At 42.7% G+C, this 18,297-nt stretch overlaps 1 protein-coding gene across 2 annotated transcripts in view; it reads left to right on the top strand.

The window, feature by feature from the left end:
* The window catches only part of adcy8 (adenylate cyclase 8 (brain)), a 104,762-nt gene that overhangs the window by 16,559 nt on the left and 69,906 nt on the right, over positions 1–18,297 (top strand). For both annotated transcript variants that reach the window (XM_078397320.1, XM_078397321.1), the window contains exons 3-4: positions 5,816–5,946; positions 6,479–6,590. In XM_078397320.1, the coding sequence (XP_078253446.1) occupies positions 5,816–5,946; positions 6,479–6,590 (243 nt within the window). The remainder of the gene's footprint in view (positions 1–5,815; positions 5,947–6,478; positions 6,591–18,297) is intronic.

Genomic DNA, 18,297 nt, shown 5'->3' with positions numbered 1-18,297 from the left:
TCTACGTTATCCCACTTTGCCATCCACTCTACACATTGGGGACTATATACAGAGGCCAATTAACCTACAAACGTGCACATCTTTGAAATGTGGAAGGAAACTAGGGCACACAGAGGAAACCCATGCAGTCGCAGATAGAACGTGCAATCTCCACACAGACAGCAACCGACGTCAGGATTGAATCCGGGTTTCTGGCCACCCCTTGAAAAGGTTGCCACATTATTAAGAGATTATTAAAGATTAACATCAGGGTCTACAGCAACAATATATATTACAGTATCCTACAATATTAGCAATGAAACTTAATCCAGGAAAGAGGGATGATAGTTTTAACCCAAATATGCACCATGAGACCCAAATGAATCAGCTACAAATAATTCAGGATAGTAACATGACAGAATAATCGATGCAGAATATACTGACCTGAATGATGCAAAATAGCTAAAACTACTCTCTGTAGTGACATCAAAAGCTGTAAATTGTGTAACTTAACTTACTCACTGGGTTAAAAATACTTTGAGGACTAAGGATTTAAATTATTGACCTTGTTTCTGACATCATTGGAATAATCTTGGTTGTATTCAAAGTTATATTGCTTTCGGAAATGTCGAACTCGTTTTAATTTAAGGTATGCCAGAAATAAAACCAAAGATAACTAAAATATGTTGACACTTTCAGGTCTAAACTCATCAGAAGTGTAAGTAGTTAGACATGGAACAAGTGTTAAGGAAATGTACATCAGTTTAGCTCCTGATATAAATCTCCCAGTGTTTTACTTAAAGTTTTTTCGTTTTAGAGATATAGCGCGGAAACAGGCCCTTCAGCCCACCGAATCCACACCGACCAGCGATCCCCGCACATTAACACTTCCCTACACACATTATGGACAATTTACACATATCAAGCCAATTAACTTACAAACCTGTACGCCTTTGGAGTGTGGGAGGAAACGGAAAATCTTGCAGAAAACCCACGTGGTCACAGGGAGAACGTACAAACCCCGTACAGACAGCGGCTGTAGTCAGGATCGACCCCGGGTGTCCAGCACTGTAAGGCAGCAACCCTAACCCTCGGAGTCACCCACCTCGCCACCACGCCACCCGCTCACGCTCATTGAATTCAAAATTGGGAGAAATATCCAAAATAAAGATAGTTCAATACCACCCATTTTGCAATACCACCCAAAATCAAACTTGCTCCAATGCCATATTGCTTTCTCTCTGCTACCAGAAGCAAACATGGGATAATTTTGAACAAAACACAAAGTGCTGGAGGAATTCAGAAGGTCAGGTAGCATCTGTTTGAAGAACGACATCAATAGTCAATAGTCATTTATTTGTCACATACACATAAATGTGCAGTGAAATGAAAAATTACCCGCAGTTCAACAATAAGACCAATAAGAATAATCAATAAAAATGCAATAACACATACAATCATAAGCTAACACCAAACAAAAGAAACATCCATCACAGTGAGTCTCCACTGTGATGGAAGGCCAGAATGTCTTTTTCCCTTCTCCTGCCGTCTTCTCCCACGGTCAGGCTATTGTAGTTGCCACGTCGGGGCGGTCGGGGCTCCCGAAATTGAAGCCTCCACCGGGTGGAGAAAATCCCGCGGCTTATTTCAGGCCGCGCCGGACGGACGGTGAAAGGTCAACTAAAAAATTTACCTGATTCCAGCATCTGCAGTTCGGAGATGGACAGAAATATCTGGAGTAACTCAGAGGGACAGACAGCTACTCTGGAGAGATGTAATGGGTGATGTTTTGGGTTGAGACCCTTCTTCAGACTGGTTGGGGAATAGCGAAATGAGGGATGTAGATGGCAATGTGGAGGGATAAAGAACAATGAATGAAAGTTATGCAAAAAAGTAACAATGATAAAGGAAACAGGCCATTGTAAGCTGTTTGTAGGGTGAAAGTGAGAAGCCAGTGCCACATAGGTGGGAGAGGGATAGAGAGAGAGGGAATGCCGGGGCTACCTGAAGGGAGAGAAATCAATATTCATACCACTGGGCTGTAAGATTCCCAAGCAAAATATGAGATGCTGTTCCTCCAATTTGCGTTCAGCCTCACTCTGACAATGGAGGAGACTAACGACAGAAAGGTCTGTGTAGGAATGGGAAGGAGAATTAAAGTGCCCAGCCGCCGGGAGATTGGGTTGGTTCACGCGGGCTGAGCGAAGGTGTTCATTTAAACGATCGCCCAGTCTACGTTTTGTCTCGCCGATGCATAAGCGTCCACATCTTGAACAACGGATACAGTAGTTGAGGTTGGAGGAGGTGCAAGTGAACCTCTGCCTCACCTGAAAGGACTGTCAGGTTCCCTGGACAGAGTCGAGGGAGGAGGTTTAGCGACAGGTGTTGCACCTTCTGTGGTTGCAGGGGAAAGTATCTTCGGATTAAACCAGCATCTGCAGTTCCTTCTTAAGCATTTCGTCTGCAGTTCGGAAGAAGGTTCCTGACCCAAAACTTCACCTATTGTTTTTCTCCAGAGATGTTGCCTGACCCACTGAGTTACTCCCGCTCTTTGTGTCTATCGACAGTTCCTTGTTTCTCCATTCATTAATTTTAGTTTTGAATGATGGTAACTGATGGGTAATATTCAATTTTTTCTATTATTTTTTACTTCAATATTATGTCGACATGAATTCAAGGGAAAATCAGGTGTAACGTACAATTGATTTTATAACTCAATTTCACATTGTTGTCCAAAATTACTTTACCTTAATCCAAGTGGAAGTCAAAGGCTTTTCCATACATGCACTTACGGCAGCATCTCTCTTTTTTCTACAAGAAAATACCAAGGCCAGGGTTTCTAAAAACGAGCAAAAGAGATCGCTGTGCAAGGGATGACCGAAGTGGAATCAACAATTGTGTGGCAAATTGAAAATATTGGAAGTAGCCGGCAGGTCGGGTGGCATTACTGAAGAGAGAAACAGGATTAATGCTTCATCAGGTGGACACAAAATGCTGGAGTAACTCAGCGGGTCAAACAGCTTCTCTGGAGAAAAGGAATAGGTGACGTTTCAGGTCAAAATCTTTCTTCAGTCTTCAGTCTGAAGAAGGGTTTCAACCCAACAAGTCACCTATTGCTTTTCTGCAGAGAGAGATGCTGCCTGACCCGCAGAGTTACTCCAGCATTTGGTGTCTACATTTGGTGTAAATCAGCATCTGCAGCTCTTTCCAACACATTAATGCTTCAGGTCAATGACATTTTCAGTAGAAAAGAAAATACTTAGAAATTAAACCTGTTTCTGGTTGCAGACAAAGGGGAAGGATGGACCTCAGGGGAGAACGAGTGCCACATGAGAGAGGTTGAGATGGCTCGATGTGTCTGGAGCAGATATAAATAAGAGTGTAATTAGTAAAGAAAGGGGAAGGGAAAGAAATATTGTAACTATAAGATGCAGAACACAGGGTGTTTGCATGGTGGCGCAGCGGTAGAGTTGTTGCTATGAAAAGGAATGCTTTGCTGTTAGGTGATTGCCTTACAGCGCTTGCAGCGCCAGAGACCCGGGTTCGATCCCGACTATGGGTGCTGTCTGTACAGAGTATGTACATTCTCCCCGTGACTGGGGGGGGGGGGGGGGAGATTTCTCCGAGATCTTCGGTTTTCTCCCACATTCCAAAGACATACGGGTTTGTATGTTAATTGTCTTGGTATGAGTGTAAGATTGTGTAGGATAGTGTTAATGTGCGGGGATCGCATGTCGGCACGGACTCAGTGGGCCGAAGGGCCTGTTTCCGCGCTGTATCTCTAAAACTAAACACTAAAGATGCCGGAAATTCGAAGCGAGACATGCAAGCAGGGAACGATCTGCAAATAAGGCCAGTGCTGAGACAAACTGACAAGGCTGGTTATCTGAAATTGTTGAATTCATTATTGAGGATTGGACTGTGCCTGATCAAAGACTGAGCTGATGTTGCTTGGATTTGTATTAGGCTGGAAGAACACAGAACATAGAGCAGTACAGCACAGGATCATTTGGCGCAAAATATCTGTGCTGAACATGATGTCAAATTAAACGATTCCCATCTGCTTGCAAGAGATCTACATCCCTGCAATCCCTCCATTTGTACGTGCTTATCCAGAAGCTTCTTAAATCCCACTATCCCACAAGGACTGTCCTACAGGGTTAGGCATTGACAATAGACAATAGATAATAGACAATAGACAATAGGTGTAGGAGTAGGAGTAGGCCATTTGGCCCTTCGAGCCAGCACCGCCATTCACCGTGATCATGGCTGATCATCCACAATCAGTACCCAGTCCCTGCCTTCTCCCCATATCCCTTGACTCCACTATCATTAAGAGCTCTATCTAACTCTCTCTTGAAAGCATCCAGAGAATTGGTCTCCACTGCCTTCTGAGGCAGAGAATTCCACAAATTCACAACTCTCTGAGTGAGAAAGTTTTTCCTGATCTCCGTTCTAAATGGCCTAGCCCTTATTCTTAAACTGTGGCCCCTGGTTCTGGACTCCCCCAACATTGGGAACATGTTTCCTGCCTCTAGGGTGTCCAATCCTAGCTTGGAATAGTTTGCTTTCTCATGGCTGCATTCACATGATGAAGAAAGTGAGCTCATTAAAGAAGTTGCTCAATGTGAGAACAAATTCAGTCAGTCGAAAGACAGTGAAGGTGGAGAGAGATTTATTGGGCCTCTGTTCAAGGAAGACGTAACAGATCCTTCACAACATCCCAGTGTGGGATGGAGATGTCAAGGCATAGGACGTCCATGATCAGTAAGCACCAGTTGATACCAGGAAACTGCCAAAGTGAAGAAGGCATCAGAAGTGTCATTGTTTCAAGAGCAAAAAACTGGTTATGAGGAGAAAAAAAAAGACTCGAGGCCTAGTGCACCCACATCCTTCATCCTAATGTAAGAAAATAACTGCAGATGCTGGTACAAATCGAAGATATTTATTCACAAAATGCTGGAGTAACTCAGCAGGTCAGGCAGCATCTCAGGAGAGAAGGAATGTGTGACGTTTCGGGTCAAGACCATTCTTCATCCTAATAATCAGTATGGATTGTAAATCGTTGAGGCCCCAGCACTGATTCCCATGGAAGCCCATCAGATTTTGATTACCAATTGGAAAATTACCCTTTCATGCTGATTCTCTTCTCGAGACCACTCGGCCTCTCTAGTTTTACACTCTATCACACATATTTTCTTTGTTCCCTCCATTCCTCACCCGTCTCAACATATGTTTAATATATGTTTAATATATATGTTTAATTGCTAACCTTTCTAGTTCTGACAAAATATCATCAACCTGAAGTTTTAACTCTTGTCTCTCCACAGATTCCATGTGAGTATTTCAAGCAATTTCTGTTTCTTTTTTGTGTTGTTAATTACTGGTATTGTCAATTTTACATTGAGCAAAAGAAAAGCAATGTATTATCATTGTAAGAGAAGGTTAGTCTTTTGAGGCAAATAAAGAGTAGGAAAATAACAACATGGATATATGTGTGTATATCTCGATATTTATATCCACATTATACCTCATTGGAGACCCTCGGACTATCTTTGATTGGACTTTACGGGACTTGATCTTGCACTAAACGTTATTCATGTTATCCCCTTTATCATGTATTTGCACACTGTAAATGGCTCGATTGTAATCATGTATTGCCTTTCCGCTGACTGGATAGCACGCAACAACAGCTTTTCACTGTACCTCGGTGCGCGTGACAATAAATTAAACTGAACTAAACAATTACATTTGCTCCAAATCTACAGGATCCACCTTGAATATATTGCCGACTACTGCTAATGCTATCCACGTGTTTTTTTTTTACCTAATTAAGGAGAGGCTGGTTCTTTCAGTTTTGCCACGGTTTGTTGTATTGGAGATGATTAATGACATGTCAAACGTGGAAGATGAGCATTTACAGCACCAGTTTCATAAAATCTACATACATCGATATGAAAACGTGAGGTAAGAAATCGGTTCTAGCATCATCAAATCAAAACAAACTTCGCCTAAACAGACCTATCTTCTATTCAGCACCACAATTTTATTTACATTTACTTTTTTAAATTTTCCACGAAATGGGTTAAAACACTTCAAAGATAGCCAACTTCTTTTGACATCCAACAAAAGTATCACTGAGACTTGAATGATACCTTATTTTCCAGACTTGCTTAAACAATTAAGTGGGCCTGTCAATGTTATGGAAATTGTTGGTCTTTGTTCTCAACATTTTTAATTATGCAATGCATGATAAAACCCACAAACCCAATTACCAGCTCTGCCAGCTGTGTGATCACACTGGTGGAGATAGAAGTCTCCCGAATGGAAGCTCATTTTCAGACAGATGCTGTTTTCAAAGGGAACTGAAAAAAATGAAAAAAATGGTAACAAAGCCTGAAATAAATAACTTAAACAGATTGTATTAAATATTGAAATGCAGCTCCATAAAATGGAAAAAAAAGAAATATTAATGCAATATTTTCCATATTTTATTTAGCATTCTCTTTGCAGACGTGAAAGGTTTTACCAACCTCTCTACAACCCTGTCTGCACAGGAACTGGTGGGGATGCTGAATGAACTATTTGCAAGATTCGATCGGCTTGCACATGTAAGTTAAGCTAAGCATGTGTAGTGGTTCCACCATGTAATTGAATGTAGAGACAAACTGCCGGAGTAATTCAGCGGGCCAGGCAGCATCTCTGGAGAACGTTCTGGGTTGGGATCCTTTTTTTTGGAAGACCAGTCTGCAGAAGGGTCCCGACCCGAAACATCACCCATACCTTTTTCTCCAGAGATGATGCCTGACCTGCTGAGTTACTCCAGCACTTTGTGGCTCTCTTCGGTATAAACCAGCATCTGCTGTTCCTTTCTACATATGTAAGTGAGTTTGACAGGTAAACCCTGGCACCATACTAATTTAAAACAAATAAGGGCTTAAACCCATTAATAACATCCTGCCAGTGGCGCATCAGTAGAGTTGTTGCCTTACAGCGAATGCAGCGCCGGAGACTCAGGTTCGATCCCTTCTACGGGTGCTGTCTGTACGGAGTTTGTACGTTCTCCCCGCGACCTGCGTGGATTTTCTCCGAGATCTTTGGTTTCCTCCCACTCTCCAAAAGACGTACAGATTTGTAGGTTAATTGGCATGGTAAATGTAAATATTGTCCCTAGTGTGTGTGGGATAGTGTTAATATGCGGGGATCACTGGTCGGCACAGACCCGGTGGGCCGAAGGGCCTGTTTCCGCACTATATCTCTGTACTAAACTAATCTAAATCTAAATCTAAATCTGATTATTGTCTTCATGTAGCTATCTTTTATTCTTATTGCGTTTGTCATCAATTTGTTACAATCGTTTCTTAATTGATGGATCGTTTCAAATGATAGGTGGCGTGAATATTTCATAAATGGTGTGGTTTTCTAAAAACAGTAAACTTTGATTAATTACATGCTGTGGACATATTTTACAGAATTCTCATGATGACGATAAAACGTAACAAAGAAGTCTAGTCCACAGTGTGCTTGCATTTATGGTTAATAAAAAGGAAGCAGTTCCATTTCTGGATAAAGTTAGGGATTAACTCGTGAGACCATGTTTACATTAAAGCCTCAAGATAAAGATACAGGAGATATTTTCAACAACCTGTCTTTCACCAAAAAGTAGGATTTGACAATCGGGAAAATATGTAGATGCATTAATGATATCCAAACCTAGTTTTAAATGGAGTTTTCAAAGGGTAAAGAGTCTAATGTCCGCCTGAAACAATGTAAGGCTTTTTATGCACAAATTAGGATTCCACAACAATTTACAGGTGTAAATGCCGCCCCCTTCACTCTCTCCACACCCCCTCCCCTTTCGCAGGCCCAAGCTGCTGCTTGGCACTTTGATGAAACCAAACCTGATGAACTAACCTGTTCACGTATAGCTCAGGTTTGCCAACAGTAGTTTGGGTGCAAAAAGAGCATCTGGAGTAGCTCAGTGAGTCAGGCAGCATCTGTGGAAGGAAATGGATATTCAAGGATTCAGGTCTTCTGAGACCCTTCATTTTGATTCCTGGATCTAGGAAGCAAATGGTGGAATGGCAAAAAAAAAGGAAAGCAGCTGTGGTAACTCAGCAGGTTAGGCAATAAGCATGGAGGAAAATGTACAATTTCAACCCAAAAAATTAACAGCCCATTTCCTTCCACAGATGCTGCCTGACTTGCTGAGTTCCTCCAGCTTCTCTCTTTTTTTGGCTAGAGATTCCAGCATCTGCATACTCTTGTGCCTCCAGTAGTTTTGTGCAGTTGGCTTTGTTCCAACACTGGATTAAAAGGCCTTTCCTCCTACATCCAATCATTTAAAATGTTTAAGAGTTTTAAACAAAAATAACAAGTGCTGCAGATCTGAACAGAAGGAGAAAGTACAGAGTGGGACACTTTTACTTTAGTTTTGTTTGGAATATTTAGTTTAGTTTAGAGTTTTGATGTCTAAAAAGGGAAGACAGATAACATATTACGAATATGATGAAATTAAATGACCAAGGTTAATGAAATGCAGTTAAGTTACTTTATCAAGTGAGAAAATGTGTGCAATATTGTATCAGACTGTATCAGGTGTATTGTCAAAAGCTGAATATCAAGCACAATTATGTGTCTGAAGAAGGGTCTCGACCCGAAACGTCACCCATTCCTGCTCTCCCGAGATGCTGCCTGACCCATTGAGTTACACCAGCATTTTGTGTCTACCATCAATCACAATTAGTTCAGTGATGGCATTTTATGCTTTGTTTGCTTCACTGCCTGCCTAGTGTATATTATCCAGATAAGGATATCAATAAAATACAGAGGGATTGCTTTACTTTGAGAGTTCTATCATTCTCAGTCTTGAATATAATTCAACAGCTGTGGTTTCTCTGTCATTGAATGTATTCCAGATGGAGAACAATAGATTTTTGGACACAAAGAGAATTGAATTAAAGGATATGTGGATCAGGCAGGGAAGTGGACGTGAGGTGAAGGATCAATTATGTTCTTATTGAATTGCAGAGCAGGCTTAAGGGCATGTACAACCAACTCCTGCTTCAACCTATAACATTCTCATGTTCGTATTCAGATGAGACATTGAATCCATTTGCTTGCTCACTCGGACATAAAATATCCCAAATCATTATTCACATAACACCAAGAGATGCTTCACAATCTCCTGGCCAAAATGTGTGGTGCAACCAAAATCCGATTGCTTGTTGTTTTGCTGTTGTTTTAATTTAGTCTTTGTATGTACAAATTGTTAATGATTGGCTCTAACAAACGTAATCACAGGTTGGAGGCAATTAATTGGCTGATAAATGCTTTGGAGAATCCCAAGGTCTGGAAAGGTGCTGTAAAAGCGTATCTTTTCATTCCATGTGCTGTCAGTGCGTGTTGAAGCACCTGCATCTCAATCTGTGAGATGTTTGGAAGAACATTAAACCCCTCAGTCACTCTGTTTCTTTCCCCTCCTGTTAGCTCATCTCCCATCAGACAATCCAATATTTCCCCCATACCACATCTCTTTCCCCACCCCCCTGTCTCCACCTTTCTCACATTCTTCAGCTTTACATTTCATTCCTCCTCTCAGTTTCCATATCTTTCACCCTTTTGTCTCCTTTTCACCTCTAGCCTTTGTCACTATCTCCACCAATCTGTCAATCATTCCATTGTCATCCGTATCCATCTATCGTTTGCCAGGCTTTGCCCACCCCCTCTCCCACCTCTCTTTTCCAGCTTTCTCCTCCCTACTCCATCAGTCTGAAGAAGGGTCCCGATCCAAAGCCTCTCCTGCCCATTCCCTCCACGGATGCTGCTTGACCCGCTGAGTGCCTCCAACACTTTGTTTTTTGTTCAGCATGATTGTAAGTTCAGTTCCTACTCCAGAAATCACTTAAATGAAATGGAAGGACACACGTGTGCTCAATTGATTGGATTATGGAAAAGGGATTTATAATGTTTGTTTATGTCTTAGTGAAGTGATAAGATCAGGTAAAAACAAGGTGTGGTTTATATAGTCACCAGGAAGATGGTAGAAAGATCAGAGCCAGAAAAAAACCCAGAATATAGTTGAGCACAATCAATCTCTTATTCTGAAATTGCAAAGAAAATAAAAGTAATTTGCTAAGAGTAAAGGATTTAGCATTTATGTTAAAAAAAGAGCCTTTATTAAAATGGTTCCCAAGAAAGAACATGAGGCATTGTAAGGAACTCTTCTCTAGTATAAGGATTTATATGGACAACATTAAATCAGTCAGCAATCATACACTCTCTGAATGCAGTTGATAGGAAAATTAGGTGATCTGGTCCAAATCACAAAGCGCTGGGGAAACTCAGCAGGTTAGGTAGTGCCTGTGGAGGGAATGGACAGGCAATGTTTTGGGTCTGGGGATGAGACAAAGACTGACAAGTGATAGATGAATGCAGGTGAGGGGGGTGGGTGGGGGTTGATAGGCAAATGGATGGAGTAAGTGACAAAGGAGGCAACATGTGTCAGATAAGGAGAGAAGTAGAGTGAAAGGTAGAGCCAGAGGGGTGAATATAGGTGGAAAGGGATGGGGAGGGAGTCCAAAAGGGAAATGAGGGACTCTGGGATGGGAGATTGTTGTATGAAGAAGGGGGAAATAGCAGGTTTATGAAGGAGGGGAAAGTAGCAGGGGGTTGATTATCAAAGTTCCTACATGATTGTAGGTGTCAAAAGTGATAACATGTTAACATAAAGGTGTCAGCAAAGACTACAAAATTATTAGAAGCATGTTCATGTCAGTACTTTAAGGGTTAATTGGCATTAGAATGCCTTTTGGTCATGATCATCAAATAAACATTGGAACGAAATATTTAACTTTCCATTTGTTAGTGCAGTCTCCGTCGTCTATTAATTGAATAGAAAAACAAACACGGATGTCTTAAAAGGCACTAATCGACCAATTACTTTAAAAGGTAATGAAAGCTAAGTTAATTAGTGTATGCCTTTTCTAGCTAAACATTAGAAAATTGATAAAGAAGAACACAAAGTGTTAGAGTAACTTGGCAGGTCAAGCAGCATCTCTGGAGAACATGGCTCGGTGACCTTACGAGTCGGGATTCAAAACATCATCTATCTGGTGCTGCTGCCTGGCCTGCTGAGTCACTCCTCACTTTGAGTCTTTTTTTATAGAAAAATGTATATTATCCAAATGGAATTCATAAACATTATGATGTAGATGGATAATTAAGCTCCTTGGTATTTACAAACAACAGCTTTTATTTATATAGTACCTTCAACAGTGTAACATATATCTAGATATTTCACAAATATGTGTACACAGAAGCCTGAGCTGGATATTTGAACGGTTGGGCATAGACATAACAGAGGAAAGAGACGTAGAGGTGACCAAAAGGTTTGTATGACACATGCAAAAAGAACCGAAACACTAGCTGGACCACCAAACAAGTTGGATTTTGTCATAGTGCAAGATTTATTTGATCTTCTCCTCAATCGCAATACACATTCCCACAGCCATGTAATCTATAAACAGCAAAAAACAACCCAACATCCCACATCCTCACCTGACCACACCACCTCCCACCTGTCCAAGAAAGTATGCTTAGGCTTAATCGGAAAATAACGTGCACAATTTGTCTCTACCCTTTTAAATGTATTGAACATATTCCTGGAGACGAGAATGACTGTACAACATATCTCCAGTGACCATACCATACCATACCATACACATACAGCCGGAAACAGGCCTTTTCGGCCCACCAAGTCCGTGCCGCCCAGTGATCCCCGTACATTAACACTATCCTACACACACTAGGGACAATTTTTACATTTACCCAGCCAATTAACCTACATACCTGTACGTCTTTGGAGACCCACCTTTCTGCTATTTGCAGGCACATTAGACACCCTTGGGATCTCCCCAGCATCCTTTTTAATATTTGCAGCAAATCTGCACTTACAGCCTGCATTGGGAATTATTGCAGAGGTCAATGATTCTGCCAAATAAAATATCTCTGAACAACTAATCTATATCTATGCTTTAAAACCTTATGCATTTTCTTTGCTGCACTCAATCTAACTAGTACAAGCAATTTAGTCTTTCATTAGATTTTGGTGACGGAAGGCCCTTCGTCTATCTATCTAATTTAGTGGCCTTCATCTGATCATTTTCTTTGCTCTCTATCCCCTTGTTGCCAGCCATTAATAATACTGATAAGAAATCCTAATGCCCTGTTGGTGTGATTAATAGTTTTGTGGCACTGGTCATAAACTCTCATTGACTCGAGCTACATAACTGCTTTGTACTTTACAAGCTCAGCAGCCATTCTGTGTAGGACACAAAGTGCTGAAGTAACTCAACGGGTCAGGCAACATTTCTGGGGGAAATGGATAGGTGACATTTCGGACCTTATGTCCTTTTTTGTAAATGAGCATCTGCATCACCTTGTTTCTAGCTCATTCTGTATGATACACATGTGTCATGATATCACATTCATCCATATGGGGTTAGGAGGGACAGATAGATCAGCCATGATTGAAAGGAGGAGTAGATTTGGGGCCGAATGGCCTAATTCTACTCCTATTCCTTATGACATGATTAAAAAGCTTCACAAGAGTATTTCTATTTTGCAACTGTATAAGTCTCCATCTATTTTCATTATCTACGGTCTTTGCACCTTCAATTATCTTTCTGTCATCTGTGGAGTCATGGATCCTGATCATTGTTAATGATGGAGAATGGCAGGAAACCTAGCACGAGCTGTGCTTAAAATCATTCATGTTAATAATGACTTTCTTTACCTCATTCAAAAGATGACCAGTGCTCTCGCAGGGCTTAGCCTATTTAACTACTTTTGCACAGGAATTGGTTAAAGTCTTTTCAAAAATCTAAATATGTTGAGGACCAAAATTTATAGCACTGTAAAATATGCCTTTGGATCAGAATGTGGAATTTGGTCTGTGCCAGTTCAACCATGCACTGTTAACATACAAAATCTGTGCTGACTGCTCTCTGGATTTCAGCATTTAGATTGCCTTAATAAATCACAATAGGATCCATTTGATTAATGGCCAGCACCAGTTCAAAGTAGCTTGCACTGATTAAAGTCAGTCGGCACACTTTAAAGAGGAAATGTATTATGGCTGGTACAAGGTGGTTTAAGACATTGCAACAGCCTTTGCAGAGTACCAGTAAGAGTGGGTATCACAACTTTAATGCAGCATTGGAGGACTTTGTTGATGAGGTAAAGAGGGGGGAGGTCTTCAGTCTGCATGTGATCAGTAGGCCCTCTGAAGTGGCAATAGGTGGAGATAGATATGTGGGTGTCTGTAAGGACCTGGACCAAATGGAACCAAAGTTTAATGTTGAATTGAATTGAATACTTTATTGTCACATGTGCCAAGTCATAGTGAAATTCTTTGCTTGCACACCCAAGGTATACAAATAGACGGCATAAAGGGTACTTACTAAGTTACAAATTCCCCTCTGGCCAGGTCCCCCTTTGTTATCCCTCCCCCCTCCCCTTCCTCATGGCGGTCCCCCCACGCCGGGTCCCCACTGCACTTCCCCCTCCCTCACGGCAGTCCCCCCCTATGCCAGCTCCATTGGCCAAGGGCTTCGTCAACCCGCGAGGCTCCACTTCCATCTCTGCCTCCGACCAGCCCCCGAGGCCCAGGCTCCGACCCGCGAGGCTTCGACTCCGACTGGCGAGGTTGCAGCCTGCGAGGCCCGGGCCGCAAGGTTCCACCGTTGGCCCACGAGGCCAGGGCTCCCTGTTCATCCAATGTCAGTCAATATATTTTAAAGTGCCCTCCTACTAATCTCACTGCCGCACCACCCTCACCAGTATTCACCTCGCTAGAATGCCTACAATTCAGGAATGGACCACAATTCTCCTATGCCCCATCGTACGCTGGGTAAATCTGTGAATGGTGAATCATTGGGCAAAATTGTCCTGCACGGGAAAGGGTAGCGTAGGGGCCAGCCTCTCGGGAACTCGGCCAATAGAGCCAGCGGGTAAAGGCAGGTAGGCCTCTACAAAGAAAAGCTTGGTGCACTGGCAGGCCTGCCTCAAATCGTGCACATAACTAGAGGTTGGTAAATGGTGGTGAATCTGTGGAATTCATTGTCACAGACGGCTATGGAGGCCAATTGAATAGATATTTTTAGGGCACAGATTGACATATTCTTGATTAGTAAAGATGTCATGGGTTATGGGGGAGAAGGCTGGAGAATGGGTTTGAGGGAAAGATACACCAGCTATGATTAAATGATGGATTAGCCTTAATGGGCTGAATGGCCTAATTCTGGTTCGATCACTTCTGAACTTATATGGTTCAAGATGTCCAGGTACTAAGGTTAAGGCAGGTCCTATAACAACATTTAAAATGTATTTGAATTGGTACATGGATAGGAAAGGTTCAGAGGGATAGGGGCCAAATGTGGGTAAATAGGTATGGCTTAAATGGGGCATCTTGGTCAGCATAGACGAGTTGGGCCGAAGGGACTAGCTTAGCTGGAGCATCTTGGTCAGCATGGGCTGAATGGCCTACTTTGCTCCTAGAAGCTATGAGCTCATGAACTTGTCAAGTGAGGCATCCTCAACCTCCAACCTCCTGCAGGTATTTGCGTAGATTTTGAAAGGTGTCGCTGACTCATCTCAATGACGTCGGCCCAAACTCTCACAGTGCCCGAAGGCAATTTCTCACCTTTCACTGCAATACAATCAATTCACAGTTGAGTAGGAGAGTACAAGCTCAGGCTGCCGCCATCATGCCTGTGCATACCCAGATTCAGAGACACAGGGTAACGCAGCACTCCGCAAGAATCTGTCCTCCAGCTGATGGCTAGAATTTTTATGATCTTATAGAGGTGTATGAAATCATGAGACGAATAGATCGGGTAGATGCACAGAGTCTCTTGCCCAGAGTGGGGGAATCGAGGACCTGAGGACATAGGTTCAAGGTGAAGGGTGTTGTACTTTGTGGTCCGGTATCTGTTGTACCTTTGTTATGATCCTGGATGGACCACAAGTACACGTGTGTAAAAGGTTATAATGCTGGAGCTTAACTCCAGGCTGTTTATTCCGTGGCCACCTGGAACCAGAGTGGCCACCTAATCACCTCATTCCCTTATATACATGTTACTACACAGGCAAACAAAGTAGTCCTTGTGATACAACAAAGTAGTCCCTACAATATCACAACAAAGGGGAGAAGATTTAATAGGAATCTGAGGTGTACCTTTTTCACACAAAATGTGGTGGATGTATGGAACAAGCTGCCAGATGAGGTAGTTGAGCCTGGGACTATCCCAACGTTTAAGAAACAGTTAGACAGGTACATGGATAGGACAAGTTTGGAGGGATATGGACCAAGCACAGGCAGGTGGGACTAGTGTAGCTGGGACATGTTGGCCGGTGAGGGCAAGTTGGGCTGAAGGGCCTGTTTCCACACTGTATCACTCTATGAATCCATGACTCTAAATGTTGAGGCATCATCCTGGGGAAGAGGCAGTGACTTTGTGAAGCACAAATCTGCTCTTCTCTGTCAAGGTGACAGCATATTTACTGTCATCACTGCAATTTCTTTTCAGTGCCCTTGATAACACATGGCAGTCAGTGAGCCTTGATTACTGCCCTACACGGTGACAAGATGGAGCCCAAAGCTTGCTTCTCTGAGCCCAGAATTTCTTAAGTCATCTTCCAATGCCATCTCCAATCATTCCCAATGAAAGGCGGTAGTTTTCCAGAGCCTTTGCTGCTGCCATTGAGGGTAATGCAGGCTCACACACGTGATGGTCAGGTACTGAGAACTTCAATATGGGCAGCTGTCATTGTTCCCATGGTTTTATCATGGTGGATACCCTTGGCATTATGCTGATGTAGTTGCTGAGGTGCAAGAGGGAAGAGGAAACCTGAACTACACTACTGTGGCATAGTGAATTGGCACTGTGCTCGTTAAAATGGAAACACAAGAGACTGCAGATGCTGGAATCTAGAGGAGAAACAAGATTTCAATGAGCACAAAACAAACCGCTGGAGGAACTCAGCAGGTCAGGCAGCATCTGTGGAGGGAAATAGACAGACGTTTCAGGACACAACCCGAAATGTCGCCTGTCTATTTCACTCCACAGATGCTGCCTGAGCTGCTGAGTTCCTCCAGCAGTTTGTTTTGTGCTCATTGAAATCTCAGTCTGATGTGTTGGTCTTTGGATGGTCCAGTCAGGAATATGGCCCCTTTCTCCTCCTCTCATTCCTATTATCCCTCTTTATCCCCTTCACCTTCTTCTCTTATACTGCAACCCCTGGCAAGAGAAGAGGGTAGAGCAGCAAGAAATCGACCATGAGGAATTTTGAGTTCCACGCTGTTGCACAATGCCAGGCATCTACAAGAGCAGTTCAGGTATTGAGAGTCTTATTTGAGGAGTCTTTTACCCAGGTATCACAAAATGCTGGAGTAACTCAGCGGGTCAGGCAGCATCTCTGGAGAGAAGGAATGGGGGACGTTTCGGGTCGAGACCCTTCTTCACACTGAAGAAGGGTCTCGACTTGAAACGTCACCCACTCCTTCTCTTCAGAGATGCTGCCTGACCCGCTGAGTTACTCTAGCATTTTGTGATACCTTCGATTTGTACCAGCATCTGCAGTTATTTTCCTATAGTCTTTTACCCAGGGTAGGGGAATAAAAAAAAAAGACCACATGTGTTCAGGATGAGAGAGACAAAATTTAACATGAACCTGATGGGCAACTCCTTCACTTCGAGGGTGGTAGATATGTAGAACGAGCTGTCAGAGGAGGTAGTTGAGGCAGGTACTATATAATGGTATTTTAAAGATACTTGGACAGGTACATGGATAGAAATGGTTTAGAAGGATACGGGCTAATTACAGGTGACAATAAACGAAACGAAACTAAAAAAAACTAAGCTTAGATGGCGCGTCTTGGTCAGCTTCAAAGATTTGGACTGAAAGGTCTGTTTCTGTGCTGTGTGACTCTATGACTCTCTGACAATTGTTTGCCCCAGTGAATTGTGAGCTGCAGCATTCCTGCCATTGTAAGCCCATTGTTCTTTTGCACAATGGAATTAAAAATCAGGTGGTAGGGAGAATCGCTATTGCCTGCCCTATCTCTGCTGTGCTGTTGTGTGGTAGGTCATAAATGAAGAGTGGAACACACCAGTAATGAATGAATGCTTCGTGACCATTTCTCGGCAGCGCCAATCGTGTTTTGGTCGCCTCAGCTGCAGCCAGCTGACCGTTCAGGGAGCGAGTGAAATTTCCCGAATCTCATAATTCATACATGGTGCCCTCAAAGCATCATGAGTGCAATCAATGTCACACTGCACCATCATGAAGCCCAAATGCCTCATAAATCCACATGCTCTCAGTGCCGGCTGGTCCTTGCTTATGCAGAATAAAATGAACTGCACAATCTCGGATCTCAATCACACAACGGTGAGCTGTAAACTGCAACATATTATAGATGTGAACAGAGGCAGTAAGATTGATGACCACCATGACCTTAACAGCCACTGGTGACGTCTTCCTGGTCTTGCTCTGTGGCATTAGGAGCGGGTAGCAGCACTTTGGAGAGGGGATTGCTGACGATACTGCATCTACGGGTTAGCTTTTAGCATTGCTGAATGGGAGAAAAACACAATGATATATTTTTTAAAGCAAAGGTAGACACAAAAAGCGGGAGTAACTCAGCGGGTCAGACAGCATATCTGGAGAGCAGGAATAGGTGACGTTTTGGGTCGAGACCCTTCTTCAGACTGAGAGTCAGGGGCTCTGATCCCCATAACCCCTGACACCTTTATGAATAAAGAATCTGTCAATCTCTGCCATAAAAATATCCATTGACGGCCCCCTCAGCCGTCTGTGGCAATGACTTCCACAGATTCACCACCCTCTGACTAAAGTAGGTAAAAATGTCCTAGCCTATCCAGCCTCACTCAAGCCCTTGAGTCCTCATAAAATCATGATGAATCTTTTCTGTACCCTTTCCAGCTTAATGACAGCCTTATCATAGCAAGGCGACGAGAACTGTACACAATACTCCACATGTGGTCTCACCAGCGTCTTGTACAGCTGTAGCATGACATCCCATTTCCTGTATTCAACCATTACCAAGAAAGGCAGTCATGCCAAATGTTTCTTCAATACTATATCAATCTGCGTTGTCATTTTCAGAGAACTGTGTACATGCACCCCTTGGTCAGTCTGGTCTACAACACTCTTCAGGGCCCTGCCATTTACTGTAATTCCTGACCTGGTTTGACTTACCAAAATGCAGAACCTCACACTTGTCAGATTTAAATT

Source organism: Rhinoraja longicauda, chromosome 4 (assembly GCF_053455715.1).
Source record: "Rhinoraja longicauda isolate Sanriku21f chromosome 4, sRhiLon1.1, whole genome shotgun sequence".
Taxonomy (NCBI): domain Eukaryota; kingdom Metazoa; phylum Chordata; class Chondrichthyes; order Rajiformes; family Arhynchobatidae; genus Rhinoraja; species Rhinoraja longicauda.
Note: the sequence above shows the minus strand (reverse complement) of the source record. Positions and strands in the feature narration are given on the sequence as shown.